At 44.0% G+C, this 19,051-nt stretch overlaps 1 protein-coding gene across 5 annotated transcripts in view; it reads left to right on the plus strand.

Moving 5' to 3' along the window:
- adamts13 (ADAM metallopeptidase with thrombospondin type 1 motif, 13) overlaps positions 1-19,051 on the plus strand; it is a 91,859-nt gene that overhangs the window by 35,178 nt on the left and 37,630 nt on the right. For all 5 annotated transcript variants that reach the window (XM_072240438.1, XM_072240435.1, XM_072240439.1 and 2 more), the window contains 8 exons: positions 5-139; positions 4,350-4,500; positions 5,528-5,632; positions 7,304-7,455; positions 10,645-10,708; positions 11,657-11,783; positions 14,764-14,912; positions 16,255-16,375. In XM_072240438.1, the coding sequence (XP_072096539.1) occupies positions 5-139; positions 4,350-4,500; positions 5,528-5,632; positions 7,304-7,455; positions 10,645-10,708; positions 11,657-11,783; positions 14,764-14,912; positions 16,255-16,375 (1,004 nt within the window). The remainder of the gene's footprint in view (positions 1-4; positions 140-4,349; positions 4,501-5,527; positions 5,633-7,303; positions 7,456-10,644; positions 10,709-11,656; positions 11,784-14,763; positions 14,913-16,254; positions 16,376-19,051) is intronic.

The following is a 19,051-nucleotide window of genomic DNA, read 5'->3' on the forward strand; positions in this document are numbered from 1 at the left end:
GCAGCTTTGGCATCAACCATGACGGGCACAAAAATGACTGTGTTGGCAACTTGCATATCATGGCAGCAGAGGGCGGCTACAACAGTGTTGACCTGACCTGGTCCAAGTGCAGCCGAGACCAGTTCGTGAAGTTCTTCAGGTAAAGTTTCCTTCAGTCCGTATCCCAATCCCAATCCCCATTAACTTCAGTTTTACATGATCCAAATGATCCCAGTGGAAGGCAAACTGCTCATGGGTGGCACTGTCGCATACTTGGACGAACAGCACCGTTAGAGAGTGCAACTGCACTCTGGGTGGGGCAGCTTTGAGGGACTTTTGTAAATGGGTGCATTACTACAGGGGAACGCTGCATCTTTGGGACAGTAGCATTAACAAAGTGCAATGTCATACATAGTCAGAAGGAATTGTTAATGCCCCATCAGCTTACTCTCAGTCATCTGTAAAATGATAAAAATTATCGTCTGTAGTATTCAATGCGTCTTACAAATGAATACATAATTAATACCAAAAGTAAGCTGATGGGGTGTTTACCGGATTTGATTTGGCCTGATCTGTATATTAGTCACTTTCTTTGTGCCATATATTCTTTAATATATTTGTCCACGATATATTGACCTCAACACTAATAGCTGGAAAGGGGCCCATCTTTCCACAAAATTTTGTCTGAAAAAATGCTCTCCAATTTCCTTCAAACAGAATAGCTCCAATTCTTGTTTTAGATTCCCTCACCAGAGGAAATAGGTTTCTTTAGTCAACTATACAAAATTAAATCAGAACACCCTTTATCCTTAAAGTAAGTGAATGCCTCCTGTCCTCAGTTAATGCTCCAAGCTCCAATATTACCTGCTACAGTCTCACCAAAGCTAATATATTCTTCCTAGAATGCAATGCCCAGAAGAGGATAGAACACTCTTGCTTGTATGGGATTATAGAAACTAATTAACACAGAAGTCAATCACTCAGCACATGGTGTTTGTGCCATTTGATAAATAGGTACCCAATTTAATCCCACCTCCCAGCACTAGATATATAACCTTGCTTATCAGAGAAGTACATTCAAGTAATTTTTCAATATGAAGCTTTGCACCTCAACCTTCCCTTCAGGCTGTGCGTTTCTCATCCCTACCACAGGTTGAGTGAACATTTCTTTCCTGATCTCCCTTCTTCCATTCACTGTAAGTCAACACTACTCAATTTTTTAATTCAGAAAACAGATTCTTCCTATTTATTTGGACCCCTCAAAGGTTTGTACAATTTAATTAAAAATTTCTGTAAACTGTTGCGTTACAAAAAAATACAACCATATCCTATCCAATTTTTCCTTTATAGGTAACTTTTTCATACTCATAAATTTCCTATGCACCCTTTCTAATACAATCATATATTTCCTGCAACGTGTTGAGCAAGACTGTAGGGTCGAGCCACAATCCTAGCAGTAATTTTAGAATCTATTCCTCGGCCTGTAGGGAGAAGCATCCAGTCTGCCATCTTAACACCTAATTGACCGTTGCTACCTTTAAGGAAATGTAGGCATTCACTCCTAGCTTCATCTTTACCCTCTACACCTCCAAGGGTCCTCCAGTTTATTCTCTATCCCCTTGCCTTACTCAATTGTCAAGTACTTGTATTTGGTTCTTCACTTCATTCTCCTTTGGACAGTCTATTGATTACTGTCTGTCCTCGGCACACCACCCCTTCAATTCTACCCGCAAAGCCTCTGTTGAAGATACAAAATCATCTCTTCTCATGCTCTAAGTATCTCATTAACCAACAATGCCACCACTCACAAAGCCCCTTGCTCTCTCACCCCAAAACTCTATAACCAGGAATGTTGAGTTGCTGTCTTCAAGACAATTTTCAATCATCTTTCACTTTGACTGTGTGTTGCCTCATCTGCTTTCGTCACTGTGTGCACAAGCCGGTAGACCAGACTCATTTTTTGTCTATTTTCTAACCTTTGTTCCCTCTGCCTAACAAACTGTTCCATCCCTCCCCCTTCTGCCTTCTCCTATCATTTCGGATCTCCCCCTCCCCCTCCCACTTTCTAATCTCTTACCAGCTCTTCTTTCAGTTAGTCCTGACGAAGGGTCTCAGCCTGAAACGTCGACTGTACCTCTTCCTGGAGATGCTGCCTGGCCTGCTGAGTTCACCAGCAAATTATTTGTGTGTTGCTTGAAATTCCAGCATCTGCAGATTTCCTCGTGTTTGCGTTTTTAAACTGTTCCACTACTGTTCTGCCATCCACTTCCAGCCCTTCTCCTTCTAAAACCCATGCTCAGCTTCCTATTCCCTTGCCAAGCTACCCGATATTCTTGTCCACAGCACCAGTACTGTTTCTCTCTCCTTTGATGTGGCCTGAATACCTTCAGCATTTACTGTACTTATTTCAGATTTCTGGCACTTGCAGAGCTTTTGTTCTTCAAGTGTCAGAGAGCACCTCTTCAACTCTCCCCATCAAACCCTTTCCCCACCTCCACACCTCACCAAAGAACGCAGGGAAAGTAAAACACAGGACTAACGTAGGACTTGTGATTGATAGTTGGTGTGGACTCAGTGGGTCAAAGGACCTGTTTCCATGTTGTGCTTCTCCATACCTGTATGAGTCCACAGTGTCAACCTTACTGAGACTGACTGATCTCTTACTGATCTTTCAATCTGTAACCCCAGGGCACTGTGATCTGTTGTAGCCCTTCACCCTGCTTGCCCATGATCAGCTAACTGAGCAAAGGCTGGGGAGAGAATGGGATAGGCTTAGTAGCACACATAGAATATGTAATAGTGATGGCCCAGAAGGAAGTCCCCCCTCCACGAGGCATTCAAGCCATAACCAAGTTGTACTCCCAGTGCACTACACTGTCAGTTTAGCTGCAACTGTCGTGGTTTTACAAAGGACAAGGAGGCGCCGAAGATTCTTCAAGAAATGTTTAAACTTTAATTTGTAAACCAAAGCTGAGACAGTCAGTGGGCTGGCCTCTGAATGCCTGCCTGCCTCTTTCACACAGCATTCTTTATAACCCCCCTTCTGGGTTAACTGCATTAGCATATCGCTGTAAGTTTCACTCTAGCTAATAAATCAATCACTCTATCTCTTTAATTGGCTACATCCTTCTTTTACAAGAGGTCAAAAGTATACAGGTTTCATTCTAGCTAATAAGTCAATGGTTACATAGTAAAATACCATAGGAATCCCCTACACACTCAATAACAGACACTTAATGCACAGTAAAGGCATGGTCAACACCTGAATAAACACTTAATGTGCAATAAAAGCACACTTAAATAAACACTTAAAAAGCAGAGTGTTACAATGTTTTCCAATACAACTCAGATGGATGCGATAGACTTGTTGGCACTCTTTTAAAGATATCTGTCCTCTAAATATCCGTGAACAATTCCTTCTTCTTTATCACATGACTATTTGTAGGAGCTTCCTGCACACAAACTAATTGCCAGATTTCTTAACGCAAACACGAGGAAATCTGCAGATGCTGGAATTTCGAGCAACACACATCAAAGTTGCTGGTGAACGCAGCAGGCCAGGCAGCATCTCTAGGAAGAGGTACAGTCGACATTTCGGGCCGAGACCCTTCGTCAGGACTAACGAAGTCAGGATTAACGTTAGCCCTGATGAAGGGTCTCGGCCCAAAACGTCGACTGTACCTCTTCCTAGAGATGCTGCCTCACCTGCTGCGCTCACCAGCAACTTTTATGTGTGTTGCCAGATTTCTTATTTCAAAATTCCAGGATTGAAGGACTTATCATATGAGGAGCGTTTGATGGCTCTGGGCTGTACTCACTCGAATTCAGAAGAATGAGGGAGATCTCATTGAGATCTCAATTGAATGTTGAAAGGCCTCAATAGAGTGCATGCTTCCTGTGGTGGGGCAGCCTAAGACCAGAGGACACAGCCTCAGAATTGAGAGATGTCCATTTAGAATGGAGTGAGGGTGAGTTTCTTCAGCCAGAGATTGGTGAATCTGTGGAATTTGTTGCCGTGTACAGCTGTGGAGGCCAGGTCATTGGGTATATTTAAGTCAGAGGTTGATAGATCCATGATTAGTCAGAGCATGAAGGGATATGGGGAGAAAGCAGGAGATTGGGGCTGAGAGGTAAATGGATCAGCCATGATGAAATGGGAGAGTAGACTTGATGGGACAAATGGGCCTAATTATGCTCCTGTATCTTATGGTCTTCAAATAATGACTATATATTAAAAAAGGCAGTGAAGTACTGTGGAATATTCTGACAATGTGGCAGACACTACAATAAAGGAGTGCAGCCTTCCAAAACTATTGATTGCTAAATGGACGCCCAATTATAATAATCGTTGGCTATGTTTATTTTGCCAGCACAAGACGAGGGACATGTTTGGATAACCTTCCAGCAACAGAATCTGATCTCTCCAGCCAGAAGCCGGGACTGTACTACGGGGTGGATGACCAGTGCAAGATTGCCTTTGGAGGCAAGGCGTCTTCTTGCAGCTTCAGCAGACACGATATCGTAGGTGGTGCCTGAGATTAACTAGCATTCCTTGTCCAGGGGTTAAATCTTGGTTCACTTGCAGAATAGTGGAAGGGCAGCATGTCCTTGAAAGAATTATCCATATAATCCCACTTGCCCGATACTTTCCCCCTCCTCCATCTCATATTTGTCTAGTTAACGTTTAAAAATTACTCTTGAATCTAATACCATTGCGCCTTCAAGCAATATAGTTCAAATCACAATTTACTGCCAAGGAGAAATACTTAAGATGATCGATGAAAGAAGCAAGAGAGATAAGGCATTTCCCTCCATAGATGCTGCCTGACTTGCTGACTCTTCCAGTATTGTGTGTGTGTTGCTTAAGATTTCCAGCATCTACAGAATTTTGTGTCTCAGAATTATACTGGTGTGACTCCACTCCTTGTATCAAATCCCACCTTCAAACCCACCCCCCCCCCATGACCCAGCCTAACTCACTGACTGTAGCAAATATATTTCTACCCAAATTAAACCTGTCCTCACCCTGATCTTGCTTTCTCCATCTTGACCACACTCACTGCCCCATCCACTCCCGAGGCTGTTGCATGAAACTAATGGTTCGTGGTTAAAAACCCTAATGTTCACCGTGAAAGGAAATTTCCAGCTTGGCTTACACTTGGCTCCAGACTAATAATACGGCTCATTCTCAACCAGAGTCGGAAAAGCATGCCATTGGGCCCGAGTACTATGCTGTACTGTTCTATGTTCTAAGCCCAACAGAGATGGGTCTTGCCAATGAAGCTCACATCTTTTGCTGAATAAAAGAGTTACTTTGACCCCAGCACTCCACCCCAGGCTAGTGCTCTAACCCTATGCCATGAACTTCACTCCAGTCCAGTTTGAGCTTGATAAATATAGTTAAACATTCTTACAACTGAATATAAATCCTGTTCCATTTTCAGATGAGTTAAGCCATGTGTTATGTGTGTGTATATAAAATAGCTAGTGAAATGTGTATTGCCCTTTTTCAATATTAATAATACTGGGTGCTTTTGTGTCTGTGCAGGACGTATGCAATGTTCTATCATGTCACACAGACCCATCAGACTACAGCACGTGCAAACGCTTATTCATTCCCCTACTAGATGGAACGGAGTGTGGGCCCAACAAGGTACAGGAGCCAACGTCCTAGTTGTGCATGTGAAAATGTAGAGCATTGCATTGTAGCGTGGCAGCTAAGGATCGATGGTAGGACTTATGCCTTAAATTCAGAAGGTCATAGACTTAACTCAGATCTAGAGATTTGAGCCCATGGTTTATGAAGACCCAGTTAGTGAAATGTTGAAAGAGTACAGTGAGAGAGAGAGTCCTCGGTAAACACTGCATGTTTGTAGAGCCAGTATGAAGAATGGGAAGCTCAGATAGGTGGGTGAGTATGGGAGTACTGCCAGAGGAGCTGTACCAAAGGAGTGATGTCTCGTTGAGGGTACTTTTTTTTTTTAGCTCAAGTTCACGTCCACCTTCGGACATAAAATGTCCACAGCATTATTTTGAAGAAGGAAAGTGACTCCCTGATTTTCTGGGCTATTTTTTAATTCTATAATCAGGACCACTAAAGTTGATGCAAAAAAAACACAGCCGGTCAGGCAGCATCTGCAGTGGTGGAAGGATTTGTCAATGTTCAGGTTGCGATGTGCATTTGGACCAGTGGAAGGGGCAGATAGCCTGTGAAAATAGAAGAGGTGGGTGTGGGGGGGGGTGAGACAGAGGTTGGTAGGTGATAAGTGGATTGAGGAGGGGTTGGTGTGAGGGTGGGAGGTTGAGACAGAGGTTGGTAGGTGATAAGTGGATTGAAGAGGGTGGGTGTGAGGGTGGGGGATTGAGACAGAGGCTGGTAGGTGATAAGAGGATTGAGGAGGGGTGGGTGTGAGGGTGGGGGTTGAGACAGAGGCTGGTAGGTGATAAGAGGATTGAGGAGGGGTTGGTGTGAGGGTGGGGGTTTGAGACAGAGGCTGGTAGGTGATAAGAGGATTGAGGAGGACAGAAGCAGCCAGGAAGGGAAATATGAGGAGTGGGGTGGGTGAGCGATATGCAGAAGCAAGCAAGGAGAAAAGATAGATGGATTTTCTTTCCTTGTCTGTTTCCACCTACCATCCACATGTCAGCCTCCCAGCTGCATTGCTATCCCACTTGACTCCTCCTGCTCATCATCCTTCGCCACTGTTCCCTCTAAGCTGCACAAGTGTGCTGCCTCACAGTAACTGAAATGTCCCCACGCACATAGCCTTTGTTGCCACGCAGCTGAAATTTACTTTTATATAATGTTTTATTGAAGTGCCACGCAGTTTTCTGGCCGTGTAAAACTTTCCCACTCAGAGCAATGGTTGGTCTATGCAGTTGTGAAAAAACATAGAAGAGAAACATTGTTGTTCACCCCTCCTCGGTCCACCTATCACTCACCAGCCCCTGTCTTAATCCTCCCCCACTCAACTCTCAGTCCTGAGGCAGGTTCTCGACCTGAAACGTCGACAATTACCTTCCTCCCACAGATGATGCTGAACCCACCCGAGTTCCTCCAGCAGTTTGATTTTGCTCTTGAACAAAGCATCTGCAATCCCTTGTTTCTCCACTAAAGTGCATGGCCTAGTCATTTACCTCATTACTGATTGTGGACTCTTACTATGCACAACAAGCTGCCGGTATTCCCATGTGACTGTTGTACTTACACTCTAAAGGTGTGCCCTCTGGTTTGTTTGCAAGGTTTTATATCAAAGCAAATCCTATTTCTTTGTTGAACTAAGCAAATGAAGAATGATTCTGACTTGATGTCATTTCTCTCCAGTGGTGTTTAAGAAGGAGCTGCACATCTCTGGGGGAGCTGAAAATGATTGGGGCTGTCCATGGGGCCTGGTCAGCCTGGACTCCATTTAGCAGCTGCTCCAGGACCTGTGGGGGAGGGGTCAGTCAACGACACCGACATTGCAACAATCCAAGGTGGGTGGACAACCCTGGAAAGGGAAAGTAAGGAATGGGAGGAGGATATGTTATCCTTCAAACTTGTTCTCCTTCAGTTATGGCTAAATTGTATCTGAACTCCATTTGCCTGCTGTGTTTCCATAATTTTTAATAGCCTTGTCAAATTAAAATCTACCAATTATGGCCTTCCATTGACCCCAGGCCTCAGGCTGGAGTTTTGGGGAGTAAATTCTAGATATTCAACGCTCCTTGTTTGAAACATTGTCCTCTGTCGTTGCCCCCCACTCCCTCCCCCATCCAATTGGCTTAGTTCTATATTTAAGGATATGCCTTGTTTTGAACTGCCTCACTGAGGGAAATCAACTTCTCTCTATCTTTGCCCTTTCAGTTCCATGAATCATCTTAAACATCCTGATGGATCATCCCTTAATCTCCAATACAGTGGATTACAGTTAGTTGGGACACATTGGGACCAAACCATTTTGGCCCATTTAAGCGACTGCCCCAATTAGCCAAAGTTTCATGGAAATGAAAAAGACAATCACTTAACCGAGCAACAAATAATGTATTTAAATTAAATACAGAACAAATTAGAACATTACTAATACATCTACAGTACTATAAACCTGAACATTAGTTCCTGATAGTTATCGACACAGGAATTCATCCGGTGTACACTGCTATGTTCTTGTAAATGAAGACACCTAGTGCAGATAACAGACTACTTTCATATAATTCTTTTGATGATTGCATCCTCCAAGTCTTCACTTTCATTGCAACATTCAAAGTGATTGTCAGTATCTTCAAATTCTTCATAATTAACTCTTTGAAGTAGTGAAATCATTTCATTTTCACTCCCTGCCATTTCTGGCATCTCCAAGCCTGAATGCTTCAAACTGTGGTGAGCAAAACAGTTCTAAATTGTCTTACTGCTTATTTCTCACCAACTATTAGTGACAAAAACCACTGCTTATTTTAAACCAAATGCTATTTAACAATATTTTTCTTTCTTTTTCAATCTTTTTATTAATTTCAAAATATAGAAACAAAACATAGCAATAATACAAATAGTAGGAGATATATTGTTACACTTAAAAAAGTAATTGCAAAACCAAGTAGTGTAAATTAACAAAGCTCCCAAACATGTAGAACTAACCACGGATAATACAAAGCAAAAAAAAACTGGAAAAAAAACCATGAAAAAGAAAAAAAAAACAAAACAAAAAAAAAACAAACCCCATCCCCAAAGAAAAACAGAATTAATCAACTAAACTAAAAGACTTGGGCAAAACTAACAACTTAAAAATGAAAAAGAAGAAAACCTTAGTGTCGACGACTCCATTCCCCTCCGAGAACAGTACAGAGAGATAAAACAAGTTTGGAAATGATCAAATTACATCAAATGAAAATGCTGAATGAATGGCCTCCAAGTTTTTTCAAACTTAATGGAAGGGTCATAAACTGCACTTCTAATTTTCTCCAAATTCAAACACACCATGGTTTGTGAAAACCAATGAAATACATTAGGAGGGTTAATCTCTTTCCAATTCAACAAAATTATTTAACAATATTTTTAATGCTATTTTAAAATCTATTTACTCTAAGCATGGTGTAGAGTCTAACAGCCAGACAAGTTCACATGACTGACACTGGTTAGAGACAGTCTCCTGTCCCAATTAAGCAGCACAGTGTCCCAAATAAACAAAAGGAATCCCAACAATTTTCTTGATTAGATTTTTGTTCTTAAGAATTGGCCCAAATAAGCAGCTGCCCTGATTAACCTATGGCCTAATTAACCGGAACCTACTGTGCTTGGAAGGACACTGGTACCTTGATATGCCAGATCTGTAAAGTGCCACAGGTCATTTCTCCCAAGGCTAGTGGGTAATGGACCACAAACGCTGAATGTTCTACCAATTCTTCTGAGTTGCTCATACCAATGCACTAGTTTTAACTCACTAAATGAGTTTATTAAAGATGGTGCTATATGATTCCCAGTTTGGGTATAATAGAGACATATATCATAGAATCAGGTTCTTTGACCCAACTGGTCCTTGCAGACCGAGATTCCCACCTAAGCTAGTCCCAGTTGTGTGTATTTGACCCATATCCCTCCAAACCAGGGGTTCGTTCCCAACCTGGGGCCCACAGATCCCTGCTTAATGGTATTGGTTCACGGCATTAAAGAAAGGTTGGGAATCCCTGCTCTAAACCTTTCCTATCCACATACAGTAACTGCCTGAATACGTTTTAAATGTTGTTAATGTACCTGCTTCAACTACTTCCTCTGGCAGCTCATTCCATATACGGACCACCCTCTGGGTGAAAAAACTGCCCCTCAGGTTCTTTCCCCTCTCACCCTAAAACTATGTCCCATAGTTCTTGATTCTCCAACCCTGGGGAAAAAGACTGTGTGCATTCATTCTGGCTATGGCTGTCTAAACTAATCAGACTTACCCGCTTTTGACCCATTTCTTATCCCAGACCAACACAAGATGCTGGAGGACCTCAGCAGGTCAGGTAGTATCTAGGGAGGGGAATAATCAGTCGACATTTTGGGCTGAGACCCTTCACCAAGACCTTTCCTGTCCACTTAATTGACCAAGTGTCTTTTAATGTAATTGTTCAGTTGATCCTGAACGGGCACTCTTGTTCCATGTATGTACAGTATTAATTGATTAATTTAGAGATAGATCACAGTAACAGGCCCTTCCAGCCCAATGAGCCCACACCATCCAGTTACACCCATGTTGACCAATTAACCTATTAACTGTATGTCTTTGGAATGTGGGAGGAAACCAGAGCACCCTGAGGAAACCCACGTGGTCACGTACATTGGGACAGCAGCAGGAATCGAATCCAGATCACTGGTGCTGTAGTAGCAGTACCCTAACCACGATGGCACGGCACTAACCCATGCCTAACCACAATGCCACCGCGCTGTCCCGGCACGCCTCGGTACAAAATGGAATCCAACACTTCTGGTCTTTGCGACTACAGTTACTGGGTGGGGCACTCCTGGTTGGTGAGCTTCAATACCGCACTGGATGCGGATCCCCTGGTCCACTTGGCTCAGTGGTACGTTGAACGGGGTTTTCCCTGTCTGTGACACTCACTATCACCCCACCTTAGCTAATGAAGCCATACTGGGATTTTTCTCTCTCTCTCCAAGATGAGATCATTCATAAAGTGTTTGTATTCTTCTAGACCTGCTTTTGGTGGCCATAAGTGCGAGGGAACAGATATGGAGGCAAAAATGTGTAACACACAGGTAATTGTGAGTGTGTGAGCCATTTGAATCAGCGACACGAGATCGAGGGAACTGGATGGCAGTGTGCTGAGAGACAGGAACCAGCCACACATTCTTCTCGCAATTTATACTTACGAGGCAAAGAGACAAAGACATGATAAAGATTTTCAGAGGGAGGTACAAGAGGAACTCCATGTCTTTGAAAATTAATTTATGCACAATACATCAGAAAATTGTAGTTATTTGATTAGCAAGAGGAAATTTTATTTTAATTTAACCATTTAAGACTCTGAAGATAAATTACAAAGATGAGCTAGACATTTCATTCCCTGTACTTAGGGGCCAGAATCCTGAATGATGCACTATCAATTACTCCAAAAGACTGGAAGCAGAGTAAATTCTGAAAGGCTTTTATTAACAGTAAATGGACCAACGTCCATGCTGAGTATCTGCCCTGGACTGAGGGAGGAGCAGTGACACAATCGCCTTTATTCAGTGGTCTGTGGGAGGACGCACAGGAGCAGTCAGCAGAGCGGCGTGTCCAGACAGGTAACCTAGTTACAACATATATATACATGGTTTACCACACTGAGCGTGACGGATGTGTTTACAGTAAAGCCAGGCAATGCTTTCATCCAAATGGAAGTCGAGTTATCGAATGAGTTTCTAGGTAGAGATTTCTTTACACCATTTTCCTAGTTCTGGAAGAGCACTAGCAATATCTTTAACACTGCTTCGAAGAGCTCTGAAGTAGCAGTGAGATCCTTTAGACCCAGTTCCAGAACAGTGCCAACAGAATCCCTTACACAACACCTCCATAGCGGCAGGAGCATTCAGCTTCTGGCATCAAACCTCGCGTGGTATCGTACTCTCCTTGGTGTACACTGCAGCATAGCCAACACTGACATTGGCTGGGGTGTCTGTACCTGTACTTTGTCATCGGCCTTTTTCCTTCTGCTCTTTATGCAGCCTTGCCAGGAAAGTCAGTTTGATTTCATGGCTTTGCAGTGTTCACAGACGGATTCTCAGCCTCTCGACCTGACACCAAGGGTTCCAGTTTATCATAAGTGGTTACCTGCAGTCGGTTATGCAAAAGGTAAAATTCTGAACCTAGCCTTGACATCTTCTTATCAAAAGAAGTTAAGAGGAATTCGCTGTGTACAAACATAGAGTTCAGATAACATTGATCCTGAGCCTCTGCTCTTTCCCAATCTTCCTTACAAGTTGTTAATTTCCTTCTGAAAAATACTTTTTAATCTACTTCCAGAATAGCGAGCAGCATAATAACTTGCTGTGGTTGTTACGAGGGGTGACTGATAAGTTTGTGGCCTAGGTAGAAGGAGTCAATTTTAGAAAACCCAGTACATTTATTTTTCAACATAGTCCCCTCCTACACTTACACACTTAGTCCAGCGGTCGTGGAGCATACGGATCTTGGACCTCCAGAAAGTGTCCACAGCAGGGGTGATTGATAAGTTTGTGGCCTAAGGTAGAAGGAGATGAGTTATTAACTTCAAACTTTCTGCATAATCACTCAAAGAGTTGAACTGCACATGCATGTAACGAGAGCTGTATAACTCATCTCCTTCTACCTTAGGCCACAAACTTATCAATCACCCCTGCTGTGGACACTTTCTGGAAGTCCAAGATCCGTATGCTCCACGACCGCTGGACTGTGTGTAAATGTAGGAGGGGACTATGCTGAAAAATAAATGTGCCAGGTTTTCTAAAATTCACTCCTACCTTAGGCCACGAACTTATCAATCCCCCGGTACTAAAAGCATTTGTTTTCATCTCTGGTTCTTTAATTTAATACATCCTCAGGCATACAGTGACTCAGTAGAACCTGAACATTTCACCTCTTTCTGTACCCACACACCTTGCCCTTCTCCCACACTCCTTCCAGTCCATCCTGTATGTGGACAAGTGCAGCCACCCCCAGCCACACATTTGCCACACCCTCGAGCACACACTTACTGTCTCAGTGTGGATTCTTCAGCCCACAGACAATTCCACAGTACAATAACTTCAAGGGAGCTGTTTGTTGTTGTTCATTTCTGTGCCCTGTGTCCCATTGAGCAACAACCTTGCCATTTCCTTAGCTCTTTTTCTGTCTGTTTTTTACGAGACCGAGTTGCCAGCTCGACGCCCGACTCTCAACCCAGCACAGATGGGAAACGTTAAAGAGCCACCTGGATTTGAATCCCGGACCACTTGCCTCTCAGTCGGGCACTACACCACTACAAGGGAGACGCTTGGAGCTACACAACCACTCAACATGCTGTTTGTTTTTTACATCAGTGGAGTCTTTGAACCTCCAGTAGGAGGGATTGCAGAGCACTTTCCTCAGATTTGTACTTTACCTGAGCAGACAAACTGTGATCTGAACCGACAACAGCACATCAGATCCAATCTAGGTGAAGACTGGTGTTAGGGGTGTTTCACTGCCCCAAAATCCTTATCACTCTTTCTCGCTGCAGGGCTACACTTCATCTCCAACAAGTGTCCCACTGGAGTAGAACTAACCCACTGCACTGTTCACCTCCATTCCGAACCAAGATCTCTCCAACTTTAGCAGTTGAATTGATGAATGAGAACATTGCTTGTACGTGCAAATCATCGTCAACTCATTTGCTGGAGCAAACAAAAGGATGGGCCTCACATTCAACATTTACAAAACAGATATCCTCTACAAACCTGTCTCCAGTGCACAATATCAGCTGTTGACATGATGCAGTCTTGGGAAATTCACATAGTTTGAGAGAAGTCTCAGTGACAGAAGGCATTGTTGGTGAAATTCACCAGTGCCTTTGGTATACCAGCACAGCCATGGTCATCTGAAGAAAAGGTGTTAGAAGATCAAGACCTCAAATCTGGCACAAAGCTCACAAACTTCCAGCCACCCGTGACCCAAGGCTTCATGCTTCTGGCAATAGGCACTTCAAAGGACTGGAGGGATAACACTGACACTGTCTTGATAAAATCAGCCAAGTCCATTGGGAGGAAAAGCAAACCATTGTCAGCAACCTCTCCCTGGCTATCATCTCCCGCCTTGAGTCTACTCACTGGGAGGGCCATGTCTTTCACAGGGCTGACAAGAGATTGCCAAAGCAGACTATGTACTCACACCTTTGTCATGGTAAGAGATGATCAGGTGGCTGGAGGAAAGGTTTTGTGTCTTTGAAGAAGTTAGAGGTAAGGATAGGGTAGATAGTAAGAAACAGTTTCTTATGGCATAGATGTCTAAGAAGAAGTTATAGTTTTTGGTGAGGGACTGAGAGGAGATGATTTTTTTTTCATCCAAGGAGTCGTAACATTCTGGAATACACTCCCTGAGATGGTAGTGGAGGCAGTTAGTCTTCAAACATGTTAGAAGTATGAGTCACAAGCTACAGGCCAATCAGGGAAATGGACACAAGCTACAGGCCAATCAGAGAAACGGACACAAGCTACAGGCCAATCAGAGAAACGGACACAAGCTACAGGCCAATCAGGGAAATGGACACAAGCTACAGGCCAATCAGGGAAATGGAATCAATAGAGATAGGCTGGTGGTGGGTTAAAGGTCAGTTTCAATGCTGTATGAATCTGCATTGGCTCCTAGAAATTCTGACTCGTGACTGCTCAAAGGAATATTCAGTATGACAATGAGATCTTTGATCCATACATTGGGAACGTAGAGAATCGCAGCATGCACAGCCGAAGCAGCCTACTGCCTCACAATCTGCCCCCCTAACTGCCCTGCCAAGCATCTCCTGCCCCATTTCCTGTCTCACATTGTCCTCATTACTCACTGTGCAATCCACAGAACTGCAGTGCCTATGAAGAAAAGTATCCCAGAAACTGTAATAATCTCTCTCACACACACACACACACACACACACACACACACTCTCTCTCTCTGCAGTGTAAAACCTCTGACTCTGTTTTACATATCACAGGGTAATATTCCTGTAATGATGAAACTGCTGACAATGAATTGTATTGCAATAATGGAATTGCAAGAGATCCATGTCTGGTCTTGGTTTGTTGGCCCATGTGCCCTATATTAATGCTGTGTCTTTGTCCATTACCAGGTAGCATGCTGTGTAAGTACGTATGCCGAGTGGAGGGCAAGAATTTCATGCTGAGTCGGGGGGACAGTTTTGTGGATGGAACCAGATGTGAGTCGAGTAACTTGGAGACAACATCATTGTACAGTCTCTGTGTTAAAGGAAATTGCAGGGTAATTTGAGTCGTAGAGTAATACATATAGCATAGAAACAAGCTTTTCAGCCCAACCTGTTCATGCCGACCATTGACAAGTACCTCCTCCTGTCATGTCATTTTCACTGGACTCCCAGTGACAGAGACCTGTCGTTAATGTCCAGTGTTTGTCGCTCTGTGTGTAGGAACCATCTCTTGTTTTCGTCCAGGGCTTTCCCCCTTCCCTGCTCCTAACCCTCTCCATTATCACTCAGCGTTGTAGTCCTCATCTCTGCCTTCCCCTACACGGTCACAACCGTGGCTTCTCAAATCCTGTCACTCCACTCCTCACCCTTCACAGCTCCACCTTTACACACACACACACACACACACACACACACACACACCACACTCACACACATGCACACACATACACACACATACACACACACACACACCACACACTTACACACACGCACACACATACACACACACACACACACACACGCACACCACACACACACACACACACCACGCACCACACACTCTCACACACACACCACACACACACACACACACCACGCACCACACACTCTCACACACACACCACACACACACACCCACACACACCCCACACACTCACACACACACCCCACACACTCACACACACACGCACACACCACACACACACCACACACACACACACCACACACCTACACACACACGCACACACATACACACACACTCACACACACACCCACACACACACGCACACACGCACACCACACACACACACACACCACGCACCACACACTCTCACACACACACACACACCACACACCACACACTCTCACACACACACACACCACACACACACACACACCACACACTTACACACACATACACACACACACACTCACACACACACACCACGCACGCACGCGCACACACACACGCACACACATACACACACACACACACCACACACTTACACACACATACACACACACACACTCACACACACACACCACACACACACACACCACGCATGCGCACGCACACACACACACGCACACACATACACACACACACACCCCACACGCACACACCACACACTTACACACACATACACACACACACTCACACACACACACACACACACACCACGCACACACACACACACACACACACACCCCCAGCCGCATGTCCCTCACCACCTTCTCAGCCATTGTCATTCACCCCTAAACATCCCTCAGTCCCCAGGCCCTCCCCCATGGCTCCCTCACTCTCCCTTGCGATCTGTGTAACTTATTCATCGTCTTCCACCCTCTTTTCTGACTGAGTGTCATTTATTTTCTGTGTTGATTTTGTTTTGCTCGTAGGCTTTCGGCTGTGATGGAAAGCTGGACTCTGGCCAGATGTGGGATAGCTGCATGGTTTGTGGTGGTGACAACTCCAGCTGCCAGAAGCTAGTTGGTTCCTACACTGAGGGGACTACCCAGGGTAACTATGATTTGTAGCATTGGGTAATGCAGTAGGAGGCAGCATCTCACCTGCCTATTACTTCCCCCTCCTATCAGATTCCTTCTCCTCGAACCCTTGCATGTCCCCACCCTCCTGCCTTCACCTATCACCTTCCAGCTTGCCTCCTTCCCCTCCCCGATCCTTTTCATTTTGCCATCTTCCCCTTTTCTTTCCAGTCCTGAAAGAAGGGTCTCGGTCCAAAACATTGGCTGTCTATTCATTTCTATGGATGCTGCCTGACCTGCTGAGTCTCTCCAGTATTTTGTGTGCGTTGCAATTGGGTGAAGCTGTTGATTACCACTGTATCCTGTTTAGATTAGAGGCTGGGTAGATATCTGTCATATCCCAAAGCCTGGTGTTGAATCCTTGGCCAATGCTGAGTCTACGTGTGTGAACAGAAAGTTGTAGTGGCAGTAGACCATTCAATGGTGGGGCTATCACTCCCTCATCCACTACAATATTTATGCAAAATCTATACATGCACAGACATATACATTTCTATAGGTACAGATGTATACACTCCTATATATAGACATATACATTTCTATAGGAATCCATAGACAGAAACTACAAATAGGAATGCAAGATAAATAGGTCACCTATTCCGTTAGGTTATGGCTGATTTATTTTCCTTTGCCAGTGAACAGCAGTCTGGTGATTATGCTTTGGCCTAATGTCTACAGATGTGCATGATTAATCTGGAGGCAGCTAGGGAATTTCAGTTCAAATTAATATTGAATGAAATAATTGGTACCACAGTGATAACTGTGAAACATTTGACTTGCGGTTCAAAGAAAATCTTATTCACCTACTGTGTGTGGTTCAGGAAAAAAAGTCAGACATATTCACCAGGTCTGGCTTGAATATACCAGACCCAACCCCTCCACTGTCAACCCTGAACCCTCTCATTCCCCTCCACCCTCGCCATCCTAAATCTGAGGGATAGGGCAGTGTGGGTGAATGCAGAGGACTCTTAACTGCTCAAGCAATTCACTCAGTTCTTTGCTGCCAATCGCAAACAAGAGAAAATCTGCAGATGCTGGCAATCCAAGCAACACACACAAACTGCCAGAGGAACTCAGCAGGCCAGGCAGCTTCTATGGAAAACAGTCGACGTTTTGGGCCAAGACCCTTCATCAGGACGGATGAAGGGTCTCGGCTGGAAACATTGACTGTTTACTTTTTTTCATAAATGCTGCCTGGCCTGCTGAATTCGTCCAGCAGTTTGTGTGTGTTGCTTTGCTGCCAATGTCCACATTATGAAAATGAAGTAACTTTTGTAAAAGGTCCTCCAATCTCTTAATGCAGTTTATAATCACATTCTTAAAAATATTGTTTGTACAATTTTGTAGGACATAAGAGGGAGGCCAGTCCTATTCCCCCACATTTCCATTAACTACCCCACCCCCTAGATTCTACCATTTCCTACACTAAGGGAAGTAGCCAGTTAACCTATCGACCTACAGAGTTTTGATATGTGGGAAGGAGCTGCAGCGCTTGGGTAAACCCAGACGGTGACAGGGAGAGCAGACAAACTCAGCACAGACAGCACTGGAGATCAGGACCGAACCTGGACATTAAAATCAAAAATTCTCCCTTCTTTATTGAAACCAATAAAATATCAGAATCAGGTTTATTATCACTGACATGTGTCGTGAAGTACAGTGCAGCAGCAGTACAGTGCAAAACATGATAATATAGAAAGAAAAAATAAGTAAATCAATAACTGTAAGTATATATGTATATTAAATAGAGTAAAAATAGTGCAAAAGCAGAAATAATATTAAAAAAAGTGAAGTAATTTCAATGTCCATTTAGAAATCGGATGACAGAGGGGAAGACACTGTTCGGGAATCACTGAGTGTGTGCCTTCAGGCTTCTGTACCTCCTCCCTGACAGTAACAATGAGAAGAGGGCATGCCCTGGGTGCTGGAGGTCCTTAATAATGGACACTGCCTTTCTGAGGCACCGCTCCTTGAAGATGTCTTGGATACTACAGAGGCTAGTACCCAAGGTGGAGCTGACTAATTATTTCGGTCCTGTGCAGTAGCCCTCCCCCATCCATACCAGACGGTGATGCAGCCTGTCAGAATGTGTTCCACAGTACATCTATAGCAATTTCCGACTGTTTGAGGTGACAAACCAAATCCCTTCAAACTCCTAATGAAATATAGTCGCTGTCTTGCCTTCTTTACAGCCATATCAGTATGTTAGGACCAGGTTAGATCCTCAGAGACCTTGACACCCAGGAACTTGAAACTGCTCACTCTCTCCGTCTCTGATCCCTCTGTGAGCACTAGTTCATGTTCCCTCGTCTTACCCTTCCTGAAATCCACAATCAGCTCTGTCATCTTACTGACGTTGAGTGCCAGGTTGTTGCTGAGACACCACACAGCTAGTTGGTATATTCCACTCCTGTATGCCCTCTCATCCCCATCTGAGATTCTACTAATAATAGTAGAATATATTTTATTAAACTTAGATTAAGGGTTAGACCAGGAGTTCCCGATCTGGGGTCCATTGACCCTTTGCTTAATGGTATTGGTCCATGGCATAATAGATGTTGGGAACCTCTGGGTTAGACCATCCTTAATCTAAATTCAAGTGGCCAAAATAATAAAAAACAGAAGATGTTGTAGAACGTGCAAAGAAACA

Source organism: Mobula birostris, chromosome 22 (assembly GCF_030028105.1).
Source record: "Mobula birostris isolate sMobBir1 chromosome 22, sMobBir1.hap1, whole genome shotgun sequence".
In the NCBI taxonomy this organism is placed as follows: Eukaryota; Metazoa; Chordata; class Chondrichthyes; order Myliobatiformes; family Myliobatidae; genus Mobula; species Mobula birostris.